The sequence below is a fragment of the Microcebus murinus genome, chromosome 4 (assembly GCF_040939455.1).
Source record: "Microcebus murinus isolate Inina chromosome 4, M.murinus_Inina_mat1.0, whole genome shotgun sequence".
NCBI lineage: Eukaryota > Metazoa > Chordata > Mammalia > Primates > Cheirogaleidae > Microcebus > Microcebus murinus.
In genome coordinates this window covers 17,547,715-17,567,163 of record NC_134107.1, presented here as the reverse complement: position 1 = coordinate 17,567,163, position 19,449 = coordinate 17,547,715, and the positions used below count along the sequence as shown (strand labels likewise).

The 19,449-nt window shown below is 37.8% G+C and overlaps 1 protein-coding gene across 1 annotated transcript in view; it reads right to left on the bottom strand.

The window, feature by feature from the left end:
- The window catches only part of LOC105863106 (fatty acid desaturase 2-like protein FADS2B), a 48,974-nt gene that overhangs the window by 16,640 nt on the left and 12,885 nt on the right, over positions 1–19,449 (bottom strand). Inside the window, exons 3-6 of the mRNA XM_012749859.3 lie at positions 16,501–16,698; positions 14,163–14,264; positions 10,517–10,642; positions 7,105–7,165 (exon numbers count right to left, since the gene is read on the bottom strand). Coding sequence (XP_012605313.2) covers positions 7,105–7,165; positions 10,517–10,642; positions 14,163–14,264; positions 16,501–16,698 — 487 coding nt within the window. The remainder of the gene's footprint in view (positions 1–7,104; positions 7,166–10,516; positions 10,643–14,162; positions 14,265–16,500; positions 16,699–19,449) is intronic.

The following is a 19,449-nucleotide window of genomic DNA, read 5'->3' as shown; positions in this document are numbered from 1 at the left end:
TCTACCTCAAATTTCAATCCTCTCAACAATTGTGAATGAATTAAACTGTCCTCTGAAGACACATAGACTCCAGAGTAGATAAATATCCACAAGCCTAGTATCTGTTGTTTACAGGAAACATATCAAACCAAGAAAAATGCCTTCAGGCTCAAGGTCAAGAGATGAAGGCAAATGGAAGTCAAAAGAAAACAGGGGTAGCAATACTATTTGCAGATGACATAAGCTTTAAAATAGAAAAAGTAAAAAAGGACAAAAATGACCACTATATAATGGTGAAAGGGAAGATCCAACAAGAAGAAGTAACAATTCTTAATATTTATGCACCCAACTTAGGAGTGCCCAGTCACATAAAGCATACATTGTCTGATCTAAATAGCATGATAAACAGTAATGCCATAGCAGCAGGGGACTTCAACTGAATGAACAGGACAGACCTTCCAAACAAAAAATAAGCAAAGAAATAATGGATTTAAACATAGTTCTAGAACAAAAGCTTCTGACAGAACAATACAGAACATTCCACCCAAATAAAGCCAAATGCACATTTTTTTCATCAACCCATGGCACTTTCTCCAAAATTAATCACATATTAAGCCACAAATCAGACTTCAACAAATTAAAAAAATATATAAATTATACTGTGTATTGTCTCTATTCATAATGGTATGAAATTAGAACTCAATTCCAACAGAAATACTCACCACCTCACAAAGTCATGGAAAGTAATCATCCATTGTTGAATAACTATTGGATCAAGGAGGAAATACAGAGGAAAATCAAGAGTTTCTTTGAACTAAATGATAATGGAGACACTAGCTATCAAAACCTGTGGGATACAGCAAAAGCATTCTTGAAAGGGAAACTAGTAACATTAAAGCCCACATCCAAAAAATAGAAAGGTCAAAAGTAGACAATGTAATATATAGTCTCAAGGAATTGGAAAAGGAAGAGCCAATCAATTCCAAATCTAGTAGAAGAAAAGAAATAACTATGATAAAATCAGAATTACATGAAATTGAGAACAAGAGAATTAATTATATGGAAGATCAGAAAAACCTAAAGCTTGCTTTTCAAAAAGATTTTTAAAAAATGGACAGCCTTCTTGCTAGATTGAAAAGAATTTGAAGGGAAGGGTCTCTAATAAACTCAGTTAGAAATGAAAAAGGAGAGGTTACAACAGGAACCACAGAAATACAAAGCATTTACTTTAGAAAACCTACAATTGTAAATCATTCCTCTCTTGGTTGGAGATATATTTTATATAACCCAGAAATGTCTTTCTTTTTTCCCTCTTGTATATTTAATTTAATTTAATTTTTTATTTCAATATATTACAGAGGTACATATGTTTTGGATATATGGGTTGCTTTTACAATTCTTGAGTCAGGGGTATAAGTGTGCCCAACAGTAAGATTGTGATCACTGTAATATTCATGTCAGATTTTGCCTGTCTCTTCACACCTACCCTCTGGCTCATTTCACTTGAGTTTTACTTCCCTCTGTGCTCATCTGTGGCCATCCATAAGTTCCAATTTAATACTGAGTATATGTGGTGTTTGTTTTTCCATTCTTTAGATACCTTACTTAGGATGATGGTCTCCAATTCCATCCAAATTGTTGTAAAAGGCATTAAGCCTCTTCAAGGCTGGTATACATATACCATATTTATACATATACCTACCTCTATGATATACAGATACCATATTTTATTAATCCAATCATGAATTGACAGGCATTTGGCTCAATTCCACATCTTTGCAACTATGAATTGTGCTGTGATAAACATTTAAGTTAAGGTGTCTTTTCGATAAAATGTGTTCCACTCAAGAGACATAGGCTGGCTGAATGGATAAGAAAATACAGGCCAAGTATATGCTGTCTTCAGGAAACACATCTAACCTGCAAGGATGCATATAGACTAAAAGTAAAAGGGTGGAGATCAGTATTCCAGGCAAGTGGAAGCCAAAAGAAGGCTGGTGTGGCTGTTCTAATTTCAGACGATTTAGTTTTTAAACCAACAAAAGTAGTGAAAGACAAAGAGGGTCATTACATAATGGTGAAGGGCACAGTTCAACAAGAAGAGATAACAATTTTAAATATTTATGCACCCAACTTAGGTGCACCCAGTTTCATAAAGCAAACCTTACTAGATCTAAGCAAATGGATTAATACCAACTCCATAATCACTGGAGATTTCAATACCCCACTGACGGCTCAAGACAGATCCTCCAAACAGAAAATTAATAAAGAAATAATGGACTTAAACAAAACTCTAGAACAATTGGGTCTGACTGACATCTACAGGACATTCTACCCCAAATCCACTGAATACACGTTCTTCTCATCAGCTCACGGGACATTCTCTAAGATTGACCATATCCTAGGACACAAAGTAAATCTCAAGAAATTTAAAAAAATAGAAATCATACCATGTATCTTCTCAGATCACAATGGAATAAAACTAGAAATCAACCCTAACAGAAACTCACATTTCTACACAAAAACGTGGAAATTAAACAACCTCCTACTAAATGATTACTTCGTAAATGAAGAAATCAAGACGGAAATAAAAAACTTCTATGAAGAAAACAACAATGGAGAGACAAGTTATCAACTCCTCTGGGACACAGCTAAAGCAGTTCTGAGAGGAAAGTTTATCTCCATAAATGCCTATAATCAAAAGTCAAAAAGATCACAAATAGACAATCTAATGAAACGACTCAAAGAGCTGGAAAAAGAAGAACAGACCAGCCCCAAACCCAGCAGAAGGAGTGAAATCAACAAGATCAAATCAGAACTAAATGAAATTGAAAACAGGAAAGCTATTCAGGAGATTAACAAAACAAAAAGTTGGTTCTTTGAAAAAATAAACAAAATTGACACACCACTGGCTAAGCTAACGAAAAGCAGAAAAGAGAAATCTCTAATAAGCTCCATCAGGAATAAAAAAGGAGATATCACAACTGATCCCAAAGAGATACAAGATATAATTTATGAGTACTACAAAGATATTTATTCACACAAACTGGAAAATGTGGAGGAAATGGACAAATTTCTAGAAACACACAGCCTCCCTAGGCTCAACCAGGAAGAAATAGATTCCCTGAACAGACCAATCTCAACAGCTGAAATAGAAACAGCAATTAAAAATCTCCCTAAAAAGAAAAGTCCCGGTCCAGATGGCTTCACACCCGAATTTTACCACACTTACAAAGAAGAACTAATACCTATCTTGCAGAAACTATTCCACAACATGGAGAAGAATGGAAACCTCCCTGACACCTTTTATGAAGCGAATATTACTCTGATACCAAAACCAGAAAAGAATCCAACAAAAAAAGAAAACTACAGACCAATATCCCTAATGAATATAGATGCAAAAATTTTCAACAAAATCTTAGCTAACCGAATCCAGACACTTATCAAAAAAATAATCCATCATGACCAAGTGGGCTTCATCCCAGGAATGCAGGGATGGTTCAACATACGCAAATCTATAAATGCAATTCACCACATAAACAGAAGCAAAAACAAAGACCACATGATTCTCTCAATAGATGCAGAAAAAGCTGTTGACAAAATTCAACACCCTTTCATGATACGAACACTCAAGAAAATAGGCATAGAAGGGACATATCTAAAAATGATACAAGCCATTTATGACAGACCCATAGCTAACATCATACTGAATGGGGAAAAACTGAAAGCATTCCCACTTAGAACCGGAACCAGACAAGGCTGCCCACTATCTCCACTTCTATTCAACATAGTACTGGAAGTCCTGGCTACAGCAATCAGACAGGAAAGTGGAATTAAAGGTATCCAAATAGGGGCAGAAGAGATCAAACTTTCACTGTTTGCTGATGATATGATATTATATCTAGAAAACCCCAAAGATTCAACCAGGAAACTTCTGGAACTGATCAATGAATTTAGCAAAGTCTCAGGATACAAAATCAATACACAGAAATCAGAGGCATTCGTATATGCCAACAACAATCAAATCGAAAACCAAATTAAAGACTCAATACCCTTCACAATAGCAACAAAGAAATTAAAGTACCTAGGAGTATACTTAACCAAGGAGGTAAAAGACCTCTATAGGGAGAACTATGAAACACTGAGGAAGGGAATAGCAGAGGATGTAAACAGATGGAAATCCATTCCATGCTCGTGGATCGGCAGACTCAACATCATTAAAATGTCTATACTACCCAAACTGATCTACAGATTCAATGCAATACCTATTAAAATCCCATCAGCATTCTTCACAGATATAGAAAAAATAATTTTACGCTTTGTATGGAACCAAAGAAGACCCCGAATATCAAGAGCAATTCTAGGCAACAAAAACAAATTGGGAGGCATTAATATGCCAGATATCAAACTATACTACAAAGCTGTAGTAATTAAAACAATCTGGTATTGGCACAAAAATAGGATTATTGACCAGTGGAACAGATGTGAGAATCCGGATATAAAACCATCCTCATATAGCCATCTAATCTTTGACAAAGTAGACAAAAACATACGCTGGGGAAAAGAATCCCTTTTCAATAAATGGTGCTGGGAAAACTGGATAGCCACTTGTAGAAGGTTAAAACAGGACCCACACCTTTCACCTCTCACAAAAATCAACTCACGCTGGATAACAGACTTAAATCTCAGGTATGAAACCATTAGAATTCTAGAGGAAAATGTTGGAAACACTCTCCTAGACATCGGCCTAGGCAAAGAGTTTATGAAGAAATCCCCAAAGGCAATCAAAGCAGCAACAAAAATAAATAAATGGGACATGATCAAACTACAAAGCTTCTGCACAGCCAAAGAAACAGTCATGAAGGTAGGCAGACAACCTACAGAATGGGAGAAAATTTTTGCATCCTATGTATCCGATAAAGGACTGATAACTAGAATATACTTAGAACTCACGAAAATCAGCAAGAAAAAATCAAATAACCCTATTAAAAAGTGGGCAAAGGACATGAACAGAAACTTTTCTAAAGAAGACAGAAGAATGGCCAACAAACATATGAAAAAATGCTCACCATCCCTAATCATCAGGGAAACGCAAATCAAAACTACAATGAGATATCACTTAACTCCAGTGAGAATGGCCTTTATCAAAAAGTCTCCAAATAACAAATGCTGGCATGGTTGTGGAGAGAGAGGAACACTCCTACACTGCTGGTGGGACTGCAAACTAGTTCAACCTCTGTGGAAAGCAATATGGAGATACCTTAAAGCGATACAAGTGAATATACCATTTGATCCAGCAATCCCATTGCTGGGCATCTACCCAAATGATCCAGTGACACTCTACAAAAAAGACACCTGCACTCGAATGTTTATAGCAGCACAATTCATAATTGCAAGGCTGTGGAAACAGCCCAAGTGCCCATCAATCCAAGAATGGATTAATAAAATGTGGTATATGTATACCATGGAGTACTATTCATCTCTAAGAAACAACGGTGATATAGCACATCTTATATTTTCCTGGTTAGAGCTGGAACCCATACTACTAAGTGAAGTATCCCAAGAATGGAAAAACAAGCACCAGATATATTCTCCAGCAAACTGGTATTAACTGAGTAGCACCTAAGTGGACACACAGGTGCTACAGTAATAGGGTATTGGGGAGGTGGGAGGGGGGAGGGGGGCGGGTATATACATGCATAATGAGTGAGATGTGCACCATCTGGGGGATGGTCATGATGGAGACTCAGTCTTTTGGGGGGAGGGGGGGAAATGGGCATTTATTGAAACCTTGACATCTGTACCCCCATAGTATGCCAAAATAAAAAAAAAAAAATGTGTTCTTTTTAGTTGGGTAAATATCCAGTAGTAGGATTGCTGGATCAAATGATAGGCCTACTTTTAGTTCTTTGAGGAATCTCAATAGAGTTTTCCATAGTGGATATACTAATTTGCATTCAGAAGACACTTAATTTCTTTCTCTTCCCTTATTGTGCTGACTAGGGCTGCCAGCACTATGTTGAATAGAATTGGTAACAGTGGGCATTTTTGACTTGTTCCAGTTCTTAGTGGGAACGCTTTCAACATTTCTCCATTTATGATGTTGGCTATGATTTTGTCATCAGTGGTTTTTACAATTTTAAGTATGGTCCTTTAATGCATAGATTGTTGAGAGTTTTTATCATGGAAATATTCTGAATACTTTTTCTACATCAATTGAGATGATCATGTCATCTTTGTTTTTCTTCTGTTTATAATTATCCCTGTCTTCTACCCATTGTATATCAGTACAAGCCCCCAATTCTGTTGTGATAACCAAGAAATTAGTCTGAACACTGTAAAATGTTCCCTGGGTGGAAAAACTGTCCCTGGTTTAGAAGCAGTGGCCCACAGCAAATGTTTGATTCCTCCCCTGATTTTGGTTTGTTTCCCAAGTGTGTTGCATGTCTTTGATGGGCATATCTGGAGTTCCATGAAAACTCTCTTTGTCAGCTGCCAGGAGTTTGATTTTGGTCAAGAGCAAAGTTTTTTTGCTAATCATGTTCTTTTCTTGGCATCAGAATTACTCAGCTACCTTATTTCCTTTCAGGCCTGGCCTATGTGTTCACACTCAGGTGTGTAGGTCTCATGCCTTCTACAGCTGTACATAGGCCACTGAGCTTCCAGCTTTCTTCTACACAATGTTGTGAGAAATGCCTTTTATTCCTGGGCCTCTCCTTTCTCTGGTGTCACACTACATGCTTCAGGATTATTATCCCATCTCCTTTCCATCCCTGCCCAAGTATCCCACTTATTTTCTGTTGACAGGTGTCCCATCTTTCCACGATGAGTGTCCCAGGTGCAGGTCCCCTTGACCGGCAGCTGCCTTCCCTCCCTTGTGAGGCATCTCCCTCCTTCCCTGCTCACCACACAAAGGGAGGAGATGTTGGTTAAAAAGGTCTATTTGCTTTTCCATTTCTCTTTGCAGATTTCTACCTTAGTGAGTCTGAAGCAAGACATGCTGCTTTTCCCAGTAACAGTAAGAAATGGCAGGTTTCTGTGAGAGAATTGCAGTCAGCCTTCCGGCTTGACAAGGGCTCATTCAAGGAAATGGGATATTAAGGAATGTGTCTCTGGCAGACTCACCCATGTAGAAGTACAGGTGCTGCTTTTCATAGTTGATGTATTTGATTTTCATCTTGCCATACTGAATGGAGAGAGATAAAAAAAAAAAGATAAAATAGGAGAAAACAGCTCTGCTCATTACACGCAAGGATGTTTGTGTTTCTGAGTGTGCGTGAGAGTGTGTGTGTGTGTATCTTCATGTCTAAAATCTCTATACGAAGAGCCATCTCTCTTCAGTTTCTGTTAGCTGTCAAACCTGAGTCACTAAAAAAATCAAAACTGAGATGGGAGTAAATCTTGTGCTATCTTTTTGCTTTAATTAAATGTGACCAATTCTTGCAAGGATGGATTGTGAGTTTTGTGATCATTTGGTTATGGGGATTATAATCATTTTTTATTCCAATGTAAATAATTTTGAAATTTTTTCTCCTTTTGTATAATGGAATAGTGTCTGAAAAGCAATATTTCTAATGAGTTTTTTCTAGCTCTTCTTCAACTGTGTGATTTAGGATCCTATTTGTACCTCACACTCTATTTTCATTCATTCATCTAACAGATACCAAATGGTTATATGTTAAAAGATTTAGGGATGGACCCCTCTTATCTGTCTCATTTTTCTTCTTTTGTGTTCTCATCATGAATCTCACACTATTATTTACTATTCTAAGTCATGATGCTAATATTTATATTTATTATATATTATGCACAATTATTTATTACATGTTATCATATAATTTTTATGTTATCCTTACTATTGAAAATTTGATTTCTTTTTCTAGGAGTCCCCTTAATCTGGCTGTGGTTAGGGCAAAAGACAGCAAATGCTTTGAAAGGAGGATAGAAGCAATGGTTATATCTCCAGTACCTGGCAGACATTAAATAAAAGTTTATTGAAGGAATTAATAAATGAATGACAATTCACACCCACTCCATATTTTTCCCTATGTTTACTGAGTTGCAACAATACACATAGTGTTTGACTCCTGCTTTTCCCATTCCTTACGTGTCTTCCCTTCTATATATAGATTTATTCTCTTATTTGGGTGATATGTTTGGTTCCTCTTTCTTTTGCTGTCACAAATTTAAAACACTGTCATGTTCATGAAGTAATAATAGTTATTTGGAGTTACTCTCAAATTTGCCAATCTTTCAGTAGTGGGAAATATGGAATAGGGACTGGGTAGAAAATGATTGGTCTGATTGTGATTATCACTTCAAATGAGGATTCCAAGTCTTTGAGGACCAGAGCTGAGGACATAGAAGATTTGATTAATGCATACTGAAGAAAATAACGTCTGAAGAGAGTAATAGAATAACTGGCAGCAAAGAAGGAAGGAAGGAAAAACACAGTCATCATCAGAAATGTGTTTGATGAGAAACGGCTGAATTTTAGGATCTAAATAATATTGGCATTTAAATAGAGTATAAATGATGTCTTGTACAGTGGCCTTGATACTATATTATGTAGAACTCTAAGGTCCTAGGGATGTGTCCTCAGAGCAGATGCAGAAGTTGGAGAGGGGCCTCCCTCGTGTGTGAGGAGGCAGCAGGTGCACTGAGCAAAGCTCTAGGGAAGGCAGATGTGGAGAGAGCCAGGCTGCTTCATGAACTCTAATGGGACAACCTTCCTTGCTCTGGGCAGGTGGGGGAACAACTAGAGAAATCAATATATCATTCATGATTCTAGTAGTAAGCATAGAAGTTGACAAAATTAAAGGGGTGTCCTTGCAAAATTAACAGGAAAATATCTAATCTGCAATTTCCTAGTAACAGTTAAAGATCAATCCTATGAATTCTCTCACTAAACAGTACACAGCAGTTCTGTTTTACAGAACTTCTGAAAAGAGCTGACCAGATGGAAAAGAGATATTAAAAATAAATATGTCTCTTTCAAAACTGATTGATAATCTGCTGTTCTACAGTCTAAAGAGTCTCTGGGTGAAGAGCAGGTGTGAGCTTCAGGCCTCAACCATATCTGGAGGGCAGAGTTACCTCTCCTGCGATAATCCCTTCTGCAAGGAAAGGCAGGGAAGCAAAATTTTAAACTGTCACATCTGCTGCCCCTTCTATAATCATCTTGTCATAGAGAAGAAAGAAACAGGGGATGCAGCAGAGTCTCAACTGTACCCCACTGAGTTACAACCTCCTCATTTAAAAAGTCTGAAAAGCTGGTTTTAAAGGCCAGCACATTCTTCCTTTCTGCACCTTCCTGCTGGCCCTTTCTCTCGCCCTATCTCCACCTAGGAAAAAGTAAATAAACTTCTTCCTATTCTAAACTTTGTGAGGAAAACTCTTTCTCAAATCTGGGTACACTAGCTCACGCCCTACCACAAACATCAGGAAGGCCACCTTTGGGGAGCCACTGTCAAAAGCAAGTGGTTTCTGATCACAGCCAATAATTTTGTTAAAGAATTGAAATAAGAGACTTTGTTTTCTATTTCAGCCGGCGAAGAGGGTGAGTCTTCCCAAACTGGGAAAAATTATTTTTGGAAGTTTGTAGGTTTTTTCCTTTATGTACCAGATAGGCCTACGTGACAACAAAGCTATATTCTTCTATTTTGTAAATCTCCTATGTTTTTCCAGAAGGAGACAGCAACTATTTATTCCTAAGTACCTGACTTACAGCAGCCAGCATTTCCCTTTAAGAAGAGATAAATTTCCTTGTTTATCCTTATACATAATTTGTTTAAAGAAAGACTACCTCCTAAAATACTTAGTAGTGTAAGTAGTACTTAACATGATGGTTTTAAGTTGAAGTTAAAAGAATCAACAACTGAGAAATTGTGAAGATGGCTTTTCTTCTCCATTTTCTGTAGTTTAAGAAGCTTAAATTAGAACTGGCAACTCTAGTTGTGTTAAGAGGTATTTAGGCTGTGGTTTACGTATAAACGCACCAAAATGAACATGAGTTAAATATAACAGTATAGACTCTTCTAACTGTGCTCAAACTGGTTTGAGATACTGAGATATTTAAATATTTGTGATCTAGTGCTTATAGTGTGTACTGACCTGTCTTCTCTCAGTGAAGATTTCTCCACATCCTCATTAAACTCTGGACAGTCACTGACAAACTCACTCATCCAGACCCACTATCTATCCCTGGCTTGTGCTGCCTCAGAGGTGATGATAGGCACTGGGCAGGGATCCATTGTCACTGGGGCGACTCAGACAGACTTATGTGGGTTCTCTAGTTCCTGGAGCAGGAGGTTGGACCAGGTGAGCTTTAAAGCCATAAGTCATGATTCCAAATCTTCAACCCCAGGTTCAGGTATTTCAAGTCTATATTTTGAACCTGAAAGAAGGAATGATGCTCCCAGATCATGCATGAAACCAGAGCTTTCAGCTTGATCTTTCTAAGGAAAGGCCAAAGGTCATCCTTTGCAGGAACCATTTCCAGGAACATTTCTCAGGTTCCCAGGATTTCTAAGTGTACCTTGACAGGTTGCAAATCTCCAAGCACAAAAAGTGGGCCAAATTTGATATCTGGGTCTTTGTGGTAGATGTTGGGTTTCACATGATGTTGAAAATGCATGCAATTCCACCAGTTTCCTGATATACCCTGAGGAGAAGAGAGAGATTGTTAGCTGGAAAAACTCTCCCCTGAAATACCCTTTACTGTCAGAATTTTCTTCATCCATCCCCAAAGTCAAAATAAGATATTTGAGTATCTCAATCTTGTCCCCACAGCTGGGTCACAGAGGGACTCGTTGGACAGAGGCTCTCATAGCTAAAGAAGAAATAATTTCCTCATCCAAAACATAACTTCTGGCTAAAACAACTTCTGATAATCACAATCATAAAAGCCTGTTGAAACAAAATGTTTTTCCATCCTTCTCTTATTTGATCATCATTTTCCACTGCCAGGAACAAATCGGAAGGTAGGTGGGTCAGATTATATTATTGCTATTTTACATGTAAAGAAGTCTCAGCTCCAAGAACTTAATTAGTTCTGGAGATAAAAAGTAGCCCCAGGTTTCCTACTCCAATGAATATTTCAAAGAATGGATCTGAAGTGATCTCCTTGGGGGGTTTGTCTCAGATAATTACATGTTCCAGCTTCAGTGCTTTCATATCAAAATGAATGAGAATAATAATGTTTTAGCTGATGCCAATCTTAAATCACCTCTGATTAACTTGTTTGCGATTATCTCTCTCTCATTGAAAGTCTGAAATTTTTAATAGAGCTAAGGATTTGGAGGCACAACAACCTAGTTACATAAACTATATGTATAAATACTGCTGTGGGATTTGAGCAAATCACCCATCCTCTGTGAGGCTCAACTCTATCTTCAGTACACACTGTAAAAGCACATTTACCTCCATGGGTTGTTTGGGGAGACATGAAATGCTGTATGGAAAATGCTGACACAGTGAGATATTCTATTTTACCTCCTTCACATTAATAATTTACAAAGGAACAAACAGTAGTAGTTTTTTATTGCATATTTGACATCTCTTAGTAACCAGTCTCTACATGTTTTACTCTATACTGTTTAATGCAATATCCATTAGCCCCATGTGGCTATTAATCACTTCAAATGTGGCCAGTGGAATTTAGATGGGCTGCTAGTGAAAAAAAACATACTGGAATTTGAAGACTCAGGTAAAATGAGCATGAAATATCTCAATAATTTTATTTTGTTCACATGTTGAAATAATAATAATTTTTTGAATACATGTGCTATAATAATGACCTTTTGCATTTGGCACTTAGGAAATTTAAAATGTATATGTCATTTTTACTTGACTAGCTTTGTATTTTTCTTAGAGCGTACTGGTCCAGACCATATACATCTATGGCAGAGGGATGCCTAAGTTTGAAATCTTGTGAGCATTAGTACTGCCTTTCCACAGCCTTCTTTGCAGAGTCCTCTCTTAGCAACTCTTTTTAAAAGCATTTCCTATTTTCTTATCCTGCTCATGAGTCATCAGGGTTACATTCATTTCAACTAGTGTGAGATTGTTTCTGGAGACACAACTGACATACAAAGAGCCATGTACAAATTTGGAGCAATGGCATAGTAGTGATTTTTAAAAGTGCCCCCAAGGGTGGGAGTGATCTAAAATATTCCACACACTGGCGCCAAATCAACTGCCAGTTACTCCAGGACATGTGAGTCTTACCTGTTCCCTGACTCATCAGGACAGAGTAGGGAAAATGGGAAGGGGCATTACCTGAGAAGAACAATGACATAATAAAAGCCTCCACTTTTATTTTGTGGCATTTCTGAGTGTATCGAGAAACACCTCATGTAACATTGGTGGATAAATGGTGCAATAATGTGCCTACAGGAATATTCTGGTAAAGTGAAATTTGTCACAGAAAATGACAATTTATTATTTATTGTAATCATTTTGAGTGGCAGACATGTCTCTCATACACATCGAATTCCAAATCAGCGTTTTAATCTACTTAAGCTTCAGTCTGCTCAACGCGAGAGTGTAAGATGAGAACAGTTGCTAGTATCTTGCAACTCAATGATATTGTGACATATCTTCTCACACCATCATCATTAAACAGGTGTCTTTATGATTCTAGGTCCTCATTTTGGTTATAGGAGATTGTTCCTACTATTAGTAGCAATTAACCATTATTGAGCATTTCCCAAAGCCAGGCACTGTGTTGAGCATAACACATGGGCTTTGTATGTAATCCTGACAATGTCCCTATCAGGTCCCTAATCTCATTTTGCAGTTGAAGAAACTGACGTTTAAAGACATTAAGTAACTTGTTCAAGGTCACCCAGCTGTTGAGTGGCTGAGCTCCCACAGAAGGCAGGTCTGCTGTTAAAGCAGCAGTTCTCCATCCTGCCTGCAGGTTAGAATGGCCTTAGGGAGATTTCAAAACCATGCTCATTCCAGGCACCACCACAGCTAAATTTGATCAAAATATCTAGAGATGGTGCCCAGACATCAGGGTTTTTCTTTTTCTTTCTTTTTTAAATTTTCTTCAGGTGACCTCAAATGATAGCCAAAAATGAGAAGCACTGCTCCAGAGCCTGCACTATTTAATACTGTGCTAGGAATTCTTCCAATTACCATCTTGTGGCCATTGGCTTAACTAGCTAACCCCTTTGAACATTAATCACAGCTAAAAAAACAGGGGTGTTATCACATCCCCACCTCATGAGAATTACTTAACATAACAGCCCAATGTGGCTCGTTCTGAACCTGGCATGTGGCAGGCTGCCATCTAACGTGGGTCCCATCTGCCTTTCCTCGCCATTTGCTGGCAGTGGTTACTCCTCATGGCTCTCTGTGGGCCTAACCCCTGCATGCCCTTCACCCTTTTGTAGGGGACACTTTCCAGCCACTGTAGGTGGGAGAGCCAGACACCCAGACAGACATACACGTGTGAAACTGCTGTGTTAAGGAAGAACAAATGGGCTCTGAGTCAGTCAGTTTCCTTAAGAGGCCCTTGTTTGAATGCAAGGCTTGGTTAGTGCAAGGCTCTGGCCTCCCTTCTGGGCCAGAGGACAGAATGACCAAATCCTAGAAAGCTCTAGAAAAGCAGAGATTTAGTTTTACTCCTAATATTACAGATGGGAACACTGAGGGCCAGAGATAGAATCCCATAGTGAACGCTGTCATAGCTGGTCCTGAAAGCTGCTCTGAGAAGTCATGTTTGCTCATTCACTCACTCACTTTACAGCCTCACTCTTCAAGGACTAATCAAGCCTGCTGAATTTCCCTACCTTCCCAGCAGTAAATGTTCAAATCCTTTCTAAGAATGTTCCCTTCATGATTTTACAGTGCACATCTTCACATCTAAAGGCACAAAATTTTTTTGCAAGATGATTCCCTAGGGCAATGAGGTGGCAGAGAGTGGGACAAGTAGTCTATCATGAAACTTAAGATTTTTCTCATACAATTTTAAAGTTCTTACTTTAGCCCATATTTTATAACACTGTATTACATATTATGTATATATTATCTACACTATTAGTGCATTTACATTTATTAGTTGGGTATGATAAACATTTTTTACTGATATGAGTACACAGTCAAACAAATGTGGAAGCCAGTGCCTGAGGAAATGACATTCAAGAATCCCCATCATACATTCTGATATTCTGTACCTGGAGATGGCAGATCACAAATTTGTGCAACAGATGGTTCCACTTAGACTTCTTAAATATGGAAAGATGCCCTGCATCATGCTGCAAAAATGCACTCTGAGCCTAGGAGACATGAAGTTGTTATTAGAGATGTCAGGAACTCCAGAAGAAATCAATAAAGTAACCCATGAACCCATTTGAGAATACTTGGGGATCTCATCTGAAATCAAGCCAAGTTTTTATTTTCCACCCTGGCCTGCTTTTTAAATTATTATTATTATATTGCTCACCACATCCACTAGTTGTGAATTTACCCTCACAACCCTCTAATCCCTGGAGAATATTACTACCATGTGAGCACCATAGTGTTGATTAGTCAGTGCCAACTTGATGGTGAATACATGTGGAGCCTATTCTTCTAATCTTGTGATACCTTACCTTGGATAATGGGCTCAAGCTGTGTCCAGGAAAATGTAAGAGGTGCAAGGTCAGTGTCATTTCTTATAATTGAGTGATATTCCATTGTTATATATATATACCAAATTTTTATAATCCACTCGAAGTGACTGGCACTTGGGCTGTTTCCACATCCTTGCAATAGTGAATTGTGCTGCCATAAATATTCAGGTACGGATGTCTTTGTTATAGAATGTCTTTTGTTCTTTTGCAAATATGCCTAATAGTGATATTGCTGGTATTTCTATTTTTAGGTCTTTGTGGTATCTCCAAATTCTTTTCCACAGAGGTTGCACTAATTTACAGTCCCACCGGCAGTGAAAGAGTGCTCCTGCCTCTCCACATCCTCACCAGCATTTGTTGTTTTGGGATTTTTTGACAGAGGCCAATCTCACTGGGATTAGGTGATATCTCATTGTGGTTTTGATTTGCATTTCTCTAATGATTAAAGATGTGGAGAATTTTTTTATATGTTTGCTGGCCATTATTGTGTTTTCTTTTGAAAAGTTTCTGTTCATTTTCTTTGCCCATTTGTTGGTGGGGCTGTTTGATTTTTTCTTGTTGATTTTTTTAAGTTCTAGGTAGATTCTTGATATCACTCCTTTACTGGATGTGTAGAGAGCAAATATTTTCTCCCATTCTGTAGGCTCTCTTTTCACTCTAATGAAAGTTTCCTTGGCTGTCCAAAAGCTTTTTAATTTGATCAGATCTCTGGCCTGCTTTTTCTAACCACTGTGCTTTAGTACAAGTGGTTCTCTCCGTCTTGAATGCTCCCCTTCCCACTGTCAAAATCTTCCAGCATAGATTGGAAAGACCATGGACTTTGAAGTCAGACAGATTTGGATTCTAAAATGTTCTTCACCACTGTTGAGCATCATGACTCTGGGCAAGTTACTTGGTAGCTCTGACCATGGGTTGTTCATCTGATAATGGTTACTAATACTTGACTCACAGGCTGTTGTGCAACTTACAGAGATGCAAAGTGCCCAACTCCTGCTAAGCACCAAACAACTACTGGATTCTATTCTTGTTTCTAAGAGTCACTTTTTAAGATATACAGCAAGATAGCTTTTCAAGAAAAAAAATTGACATGCAAAATTGCATAATTTGGTAACACATTGCTGTTAACTCTCTACAAAGAGAGTTGGAGTTCTCCACTTGTTCTATTGAGAATAAAATGCTCCTTTCTACTCCAACAGCATGCATTGTTCCTCTCATTGGTATTAATACCATCCTGTCATGCAATATGTTTTGCTGTTTGAGTGACTATCTGCTCCAATAGATGACTCCTTTCTCAGGAGTGGGAAGCATATGGATTCCCCTTCGTATTCACAACACAGTGTAGCATTAATAGAAGGCCGTGTTCAGAGATCCACACTTTATTCCACAAGGATTTATCAAATACCCAGCTAAGTACCAGCTTCTTTTTGTCATTTACAGAGGGACTTATATGTTCTTATTCTCATATTATAAGATAAAGTCTCTGCCCTTGGAGAATTATTAGTCTGATACATTGATAAATGTTGGTTTATTAATGAATGAAAGATAAAGGTGAGTGTTACATGGCCAAGGACAGATCCTCAGTTACTGAAATTGTGAGAATAAAATAGAACAATCTGCAGCAACTGTCATTAATTAAATATTTACCATAAACCCTACACTGAGCTAGGTATTTTACACTTTAGTTTGTTTAGTCCTCCTCAGAATAATTTCATATTCATTTTTATCCCCATTTTACAGATGAGATTACTGATGCCCAGTGACATTTCGTAGCTTTTGCTTAGTGCCTGACAGTGATGAGAATCTGGCCAAGAAGCCTCAGACAGCAACTGACACTGATCTAAAGAGAAAAGAAAAAGATCCAAGCCATCCTGTGAGGACACTGCCTAAGATATCTGCTCACCTGGGAAATCGTGAGCAGAAAGGTGATGAATATTGTAACACGCCAGCTACTGCCAAACTGATACAGTGTTAGCCAAGCCAGGACTTCCAAAATCAAGATCTGGGCTAAGTGGAGGAAGAAGAACCCCAGGTTGGCATCGAACATGTTCATAGCCTCTACTGTCTTCCGCAAATCTTGGAAATCTTTCACCAACTCGGACTGTGAAATAAGTATTTATAGAAAATAATTAGTTCATTCAGGGAAAATAGAATATAAATTAACATCATTAATATTATATTTTATTACTCTGTGATAAATTCATTTTGTCAGAATAATTTTTTAATTTTTTTCAGCACATTACAGGGGTACAAATGTTTAGGTTACATATACTGCCTTTGCCCCATCCAAGTCAGAGCTTCAAGCGTGTCCATCCCCAGGGTGAATCTTAAGTAGAATGTTATTAATATTAACATATTTAATATTCTAGAATTAAAAACAACAAACAATGAACCAGTAAACAGAACTTTCAAAGTTGCTGAAAATGTTCTTTTCCTGGAGAGGAAAAAGATGATTAGTGACTTGCAGACTGTCCTCAAACTGCTATGGAACAAGAAATTAGGATTTGCAGAGGAAGAGGAAGGGGAGAAAGGCTTAGTAGAATGATATATAAGCCTAACAGTTGCCTTTTAAGCCATCAGTATTATTTTAGGTGTTGATTAAGCTCTGGTTTTGCTTTGGAGCACTTGGTCATCTATATGGTTCTGTGTTTCCATAGTTACTGGTATAGTTCACAATGTGCAGTCCAAGTCAAGTATTTAATGTGTAAAAGGGCTCTTTCATAGAAGATGGTAAACAAAGAACAATGCAGTTCACTTAGAGTAGCTATAAGGACGAATTTTCTGAGAGCTGCTCAGTAAATCTCCCCAAACAAGACATCATTCCTAGTGGCATTAGTGTATATCTACTGGTTAGAGTGGTCCTGTGTAAGTACAGTGTGTGCATGTGAATGTGTGTATGTTCATGTGCAATATTAGCATTAGTTTATAAGCTTACCATGGCATGCTGGGGAGTGTGCAAAGTTGAGGAGAAATAGCCTTTGTCTTATTGAGTATGATAGGTTTCAAACCAAGACAGCCGAAAAAGTGACCAGGATATAAGAAAGACAGTAGGTTGTACAGATAAAAGAAAGGAGAGAAATTAGAATAAAGAGTTATGAAAACGATTATGGATGTCAAAAATACCATTTCAAAATTCACTGATGAAACCATTATTTTATTTTATTTTTAAAGACAGGGTCTTGCTCTGACTCACAGGCTGCAGTGTAGTGGCATGATAATAGGTCACTGCAGCCTTGAAGTTCTGGACTCCAATGATCCTCTTTCTTTGGCTTCCCAAAGTGCTAGGATTATAGGCATGCAATATGACACCCAGGCTGATGCAACTTTTAAAGGACCCAATGCCAGGCAAAAGTCTGGATAGATTCATTACCCAAGTGCCCCCATCCACCTTGCATTCTTGTGGCCATGGATCATTTCAATAATTTTCTAATATTAATTGGTCGTATCTAGGCTGATTCCCAGCCTAGTCATCTTTTCTGCCTGCCCATTTTTTGCAGGGTAGGCGTCATCAAACCCAAAAGAGTGACTGATCTGAGTCGTAAGGAAGTCAGTGACAGATGCTGGACCTAAACCCACACCTGACATCCAGTTTCATGCTCAAACACTAATTTTCTATACATAGTGACTTGAGTATCCCCATAGATGTACAAAAGAAAATTTATGGTAGATTATTTACCCCAGAGATCAATAATGTTTTATATGGTGATTAATCCTATATCTGTTAGCCATTAGTGGGATTTTCTTTTTCTTGGAGGGAATTTTTAGAAAAAGCGATAGAGCTTTGTGTCAGCTTCCCTTTTTAACCTAGGGCCATCTGACCCAGATGATGGAGATCTATCTGGAAGTTTGTAAATTGCTAGTATCACCATTGGGTTCATAATAAGGATGATATTTAAAGTTTATCAAGCATTTATTATGTTCAGACCCTGTTGTAAGCACTACAAATGACTTTACTTCTTTCAGTCATCTTCCCAATCACTCTTCTCAGGTTGGTCCTATTATTGCTAATTTACAGGGAGAGAAACTGAGCCACACAGAGTTTTTGGAACTGGCCTAAACATATGCAACTTGAGAATGGCAGGGTTGGGGTGTGAGTTCAGGCTGTCCACCCCCAGAGCCCACTCTCCAAACAGAGCTGTGCTGCAGGATGCACATGGGCCCACGGAGTGACCCTAAGCATTAGTCTCAGATTTGCAGCTAACCAGTTGTGTGTCTTAAGATGAGCCTTGATATGTCTGTGAGTCTGTCTCCTCATTTCTTAGAGAGGGAATAAAATCTTCACTCTTTCTGCCTCATAGTTATATATGGACCAGTGTTTTGTACTAATTATTTCAAAAGAATTAATAATCAAGCAAATGAAAGCTTTCATAAAAAATAAATTACAAAAAACAGAATTACTATATATTAAATGAAATCCCTTTAAGCTTTATGTATAACCATTCATGTCAATTTTTAATCTTTTAGAGCCTATGTGAAGACAATAGTTCTTGTAGTCAAAATATTAAATAAAGAATGTCATTCATCCTTGGGAATACCTAAGAGGGACAAAAAGAAGTTATTTGGAGTCTCAGCTCTTTGACATACAAGACATGGGACTTTCTGAAACTAATTTATTCTCCCTGAATGACAATTTTCCCAAATGTAAAAGAGCTTTACTTAGGAAATATTTACATCTTTCACTCAACAGGTATTCATGGAATTCTTATGACATGTTTGATCCTGTGCAGGTAGGTCCTGAGGACACAGCATCAAGCCAGATACACAGATTCTCTGTTCTCATGGAACTTAGCTGAGCAGGGAACATAGACACAGACATAAAATATATAATGACAAGTAGCCAGTGAAAAAAAGT